The sequence below is a fragment of the Propithecus coquereli genome, unplaced genomic scaffold (assembly GCF_000956105.1).
Source record: "Propithecus coquereli isolate 6110/MARCELLA unplaced genomic scaffold, Pcoq_1.0 Scaffold634, whole genome shotgun sequence".
Classification (NCBI taxonomy): domain Eukaryota; kingdom Metazoa; phylum Chordata; class Mammalia; order Primates; family Indriidae; genus Propithecus; species Propithecus coquereli.
Window position 1 is genome coordinate 169,373 of NW_012152330.1, and position 5,419 is coordinate 174,791.

A 5,419-nucleotide genomic window follows, 5' to 3' on the forward strand; every position below is an offset into this window, starting at 1 on the left:
GAATCACTCCAAAGGCAGCTCTGCCCACACCCAAGCCACGGAGATGCCCAAAGCCATCAGGACATCCTGTTCCCTGGGCCTAGGGCCCGCCAGAGAAGGGAAGCTGGCAGGGATGTCTCGGGCACCCACTGGTGTCAGAGAGTGCAGGGAAGAGAGGGGCCTTGGGAAGTGCCTTCGGGCGCCCACCGTCTCCTGAGGGAGCTCAGGGCTCCAACGAGGAAGAAGGGGTTACCTCCCTCCGACTTCCCCTCGCCAGCACCAATCCTGCCCCTTGGGTCGCACAGGGCAGGAAGCCTCGAGTGCTCCCTGCATCCACGCCGCGGTCTGGAGACCTGGTTTAGACGCAGACTCCCCCGCGGGATAACTGGGCCACCCTGGGCAAATGCTTGTCCTCGCCTGTAAGGCGGGACGGCGCCCGTCTGCGCGGCGGCTGCGCAGGCTCCGCAGACGAGGATACTCTGCCAGGCAGATGGGCCTGCAAAGCCCAGACACTCTGCAGCCTGCGGTGTGGGCTGCCCTGTCACTAGGCCGTGTCCCACCGCAGCCCCTGGCTTCTGCCTGCGCGATGAAGCTGGGGGCCTCCGGGAACAGCCGACGGCAGAGGGTGTGCACACCTCCCGCTCCTCCCACACCCCGTCCGGCAGAGCTGGGAGGGCAGGGCTGGTCGCCCAACCAGGAGCAGAAGGGGCCTGTCCTGCCAGGTAGGAGCTGCTCTGACCCGCACACAACCAGCCGCAAGCAGCAGCCAGCGTCGCCGCGGGCCAGGCAGCCTGGGGGGCTGAGACTGCTTTCCCCGGAGCTCTGACCCGGGCAGGGGGCTGGGAGGGGCTCTCACGACCCGCTGCAGAACGGCTAAAGGTCAAGGGGTCCTGTCCTGCAGAAGAAGGGCCTAACGGGGTCTGGCAAGGGACAGTCACAGCTGACGCCCTAGCGGAAGGCGGCTCGACTGCTTTCAGAGGTACTGGGTCCGGACAGCAGCTGTCCAAGTGGGCCCTCTGGACCTGGCTCCAGTACCACCCGGGGAGTCTTCAGAAATGCAAGTGTTGGGCCCCATCCCGGGTCCACCCCGTCGCACGCTGTGATTGGACGAGGCCCGCGCGTGATTCCGGCCCGCGCCGAACTGTGGCGACCCCTGTCCTGGAGGTCCCCGAGTCGCTCCCGCTCTGCAGGAGCGGCCGCCCGGCGGGCCCAGCCCCCCAGCGCGAGGCAAGGCCGGGACCCTCCCGCCGCCCGCACTCACCAGGCCGTCGCAGGCGCTGATGGCCGCCAGGCCGCCCTGGAGCTCGGGGTCCTGCACGTCGCCGCGCAGGTGGCAGGCGGGCGCGCGCGCGCGGATGTGCGCCCGGCCCAGGCCGCCGCGCCGCCGCGTCTCGCTCACGAAGCCGGGCGCCAGCAGGTGCGGGGTGGCGCTCAGGTTGAAGCGCAGCGCGCGCCCGCGGAACCGCAGCTCGTAGAAGGCGCGCGCGGCGCGGGGCGCGGACACGTCCCGCTTGCGCAGCGCGCGCGGCCACAGCTCGTAGGACAGGAAGGAGCCGCCCGCGTCCACGCGCACCGGGTGCACGACGTCCAGCGCCGCGCGGGCCTCGGCCGGGCGCCCTGCGGGGGAAGCACGACAGGGCGGTCCTTGCCGGTCCCGCGCCGGGGCCCTCCCCGTGCTCTCTGCCAGCTGGTCTCTCCGTGCCTCAGTTTCTCCATCTGCATTACCGCGGTGACTTCTTAACGGTTCCGCCCACCTCGACCGCCCTCCCCAGGTCTACTGTCGATGTAGCAGCCGGAAGAATTCTGTCCGACCCAGCCAGACCCCGGCCCGCTCTGCTGAAAATCCTGCACTGGCTCCCGAGTCGCTCAGAGCCAGAGACAAAGTTCTGGCAACGGCCTCTCCAACCTCGCCTCCTGGTTCCCCCCATTGGGCCCGCTGGCCTCCCCGCGGTTCCTCCACAGCCCAGATATGCTCCAGCTTGGGCCTGTGCACAGGTGCTGCGCCCCGTCCCTGGAACCTGCCTCGCTCAGTTTTCCACCCACTTCAGTCCTCGCTCAAGTGTCCCCTCAGTGAGGCCTCCCCGACCACTTTACTTTAAAATTGCAGCTCCTGGGCTCTCCCTACCCCCGTCCCGGCTTTACTTCCCCCCGTAGCACTTCTGACACACGCGTCACTTAACAGTTTCATTACTTTTCCTTTCTCTTTTTTGAGACAGTCTCTCTCTGTCACCTGGGCTAGAGGGCAGTGGCGTCAGCCTAGCTCATGGCAACCTCAAACTCCTGGGCTCAAGCGATCCTCCTGCCTCAGCCTCGCAAGTAGTTGGGACTACAGGCATGCGCCACCACGCCCGGCTAGTTTTTCTATTTTTTGTAGAGACGGGGTCTCGCTCTTGCTCAGGCTGGTCTCAAATTCCTGAGCTAAAGCGATCCTCCCGCCTCGGCCTCCCAGAGGGCTGGGATTACAGGCATGAGCCTCCTATTTGTCTGTTTTCTTCCTCTCCTCTGAAGGTAAACTCTAGGAGGGTAAATCTTTGTTGAGGATTTAAGTGCCGGAAGAACCATCTGGAACTGAGTGGTTTCTCAGTATTTGCTGAATCAATCTGTAGAATGGGGATAATCAGAGAATTCACACTCTGGAGGCTGTCGGGAGGATTAAATGCATTGAGCCACTCCACACACAGCGTGCCTGGCCCCGCTGACTGAACATAGGGGCAGTCAGGAAGTTATGACCGTCACTAGCCTGGTGGATTTAAAAATGTGTTCTCAGGTGCCTGTGAGTTCTGCAAGTGTCTCCGAGAGATGGAGAAAGACCACCCAGGCGGGCCTCCCTGGCCCCTACCACCACCACGTCAGTGCAGCAGCTCTGGTTTCTGTTGAAGAAAGCTTCCAGGGATGGAAAACGTTTGCAGACCTCTGCTCAGGCCCTCGCAGTTTGAAAAACTCTCTCCCGTTGCTCTGTCCTCTTGGGTTTCCCAGTAAGGCTGGGACTCTTAATCTCTTTTTGCCACAGACTCTGTTCTCAGAATAATGTTTTTAAATGCATAAAATAAAATACGTAGGAGTACCAAGGAAATTGATTATATTGAAATACAGTTATCGAAATAATTTAAAAAGTGGATGTGGAATTATGTGGTCCTTTATGACTGCTTTAAACACAATCTAGTGGCAAATTTAACGACGGTAATTCTGAAGTAGTGGTGAGCGTCAACCTTATTCCAAGATACCTGCAACAACTGTAATGAGATAGAAAACTCTTTGTTCTTTTCTATTGGTAACAAAATCACAGGTGCTATTAATACTACTGAGCTTTGTTAATAATATTTACTATCGCAGGAAATGCTAAATTTCACTTAGAGGTTAGAAAAATTAAATATGTAATATTTTTCCATCCAAGTTCATGGATCCCTTGAATTCATGGTCCCTCAGGCTGTGGACCCCACGGTAGGACACCTGCAGTCAGCTCTCCAGACTGCTTCGTAGCTGAGAAAGCAAAGGGAGGCTCAGAGAGGGTGACAGACTGACCTAAAGCCACACAGCGAGGGTGGCAGAGCTGAGACCGGGATCCAAGTCTCTCTAATGGCTTCCATCTCTTCAGTAACAGTACTCTATGTTCTCAGTAGTCCGTTCCTTGTTGGGCCTCAGTTTCCCCATTGTCAATGTGAAGGGGTTAGATTAGATCAAGTTTTCAAACTTCTTTGGCACCAGGCCCAGTCTTCAACATACATCTCGTGTGGACGTGTCCACACATCCGAGCGGTGGGGCTGACGAGGGGGTGGTGTGGGACCCCGAGGCCATGCTTTTGTCCCCGCTGTCCCCTCCTCGCAGGTCCTAGCCTCTGAGGAGCACAGTTCGGAAGCTCGCCGATCCGGGTTTCTCCCAGCTCCGGGTCCCACCCAGAGCGACTCCTGGGATCCTGGCTGTCGGTGACCGTGAGCCCGGGCCCACGCGAATGCCTGGGGACCCTGCAGACGTCCCACCAGGGCTCCTTCGGCGGCTGCCTGCCACGCTGGCTGCCTGCCACGCTGGCTGCATCCTAGCCAGGCTACAGAAGCCAAACCCACCTCCAGTCTGTCCCCCGCCAAACTGCACGTGGGGCGCCCCGCGCTGAGGACGTCTCCGTCTGCCCACAACTGCCCCAGTGGTCCAGGCCTCAAAGAGCCTTTTCCGAGAGTCAGGAGGCCGGCTGGCGGGGTGACCGGCTCTGGCTCTGAACAAGTCCTCCCCATCGCTGAGCCTCGGGGGGCCCGAGTGCAAGGTTTCCCAGACTTCATGGGCAAGAATTTCTTAAAAGCAAATCCCCAGGCCCCATCCCGGACTAACTACATCAGCACCTCCAGGAAACCAGAACTAGGGACCCGGAAGCTGTGTTTCCACACGGGCCTCAGGGCGCCGTGATCACCAGGAGACCCCCCCAACCCCCCTGGAAGAGACCTGGCTGGTCGCGAGCAGCGCTGGACAGACTGCCGGTGCCGGGACCCAGCCGAGATTCTGACTCCACACCTCCAGCGCACACGGGCCCCAGAATCCGTATTTTCTGTATTTTTCTAGACTTTCCCGGGGATTCTCACGTAGCTCTTTCGGGGCTGGCCTTGGGAAGCCACTGGGCTGGATGATTTAAGGAGATTTCTTGCTCTGACAACCTAACAAGGGCATTTGAGACGATTCCACAACTACGGCCTGCAGACTGCTTTTTGTAGGTTTATCGATTTCGGGAGGGTTTGTTTTGGCTGCCACAAAGACTGAAAAACATTTTAATCAATCACCAACGTTTTAGAATCACATGATCTTGCAAAAAAAAATCTCAATTGTCAGCTTTCCTTGAAAAAAATCTATCATCCATCCACGTCAGGCCTAAATTCCCACCTCGCAGAAGGTGCTGGACTCAAGCAGTGAATCCCCTTTGGAGAGGGCTGCGCTCCGCGGGACACCACCATCCTCACCACCCCCACTGCGTCCCAACACCCTGGCTGCACGTCGGCTGCCCTTGGGCATCATGCCTGTGTTTTCTCTCACTCAGCAAAGAACTGAGTCTCTAACGAAAATGGGGAAACGAGATTTCAAGGAAAATTTGTCTTCCAACTGCTCTATTTGCTGATTTGTGTCACCTGCCTGGTCCACGGCATTTGGTCTGCAACCCTTGGTTACTAAGGGTGAGACAGCATCAAGTGCTCCAAAGTCCAGGAAAAGTGTAAGACACCAGCCTTGGGCGCAGGGCACACAAGCCCCAACTCTGGCAGCGCTAAGGAGGCTGAAGCACGGGGAGGGGGCACCACATGGACGGCCAGAGTGAAGAAAAGCTTCACCAAGGAGGGTGCACCTGAGGCCGGGCACGGCTCATGCCTGTAATCCCAGCACTCTGGGAGGCCGAGGCGGGAGGATCGCTCGAGGTCAGGAGTTCGAGACCAGCCTGAGCAAGAGTGAGACCCCGTCTCTACTAAAA

At 59.0% G+C, this 5,419-nt stretch overlaps 1 protein-coding gene across 1 annotated transcript in view; it reads right to left on the reverse strand.

Moving 5' to 3' along the window:
• ADAMTS7 (ADAM metallopeptidase with thrombospondin type 1 motif, 7) overlaps positions 1-5,419 on the reverse strand; it is a 44,063-nt gene that overhangs the window by 33,628 nt on the left and 5,016 nt on the right. Inside the window, exon 3 of the mRNA XM_012659792.1 lies at positions 1,241-1,596. Within this exon, the coding sequence (XP_012515246.1) occupies positions 1,241-1,596 (356 nt within the window). The remainder of the gene's footprint in view (positions 1-1,240; positions 1,597-5,419) is intronic.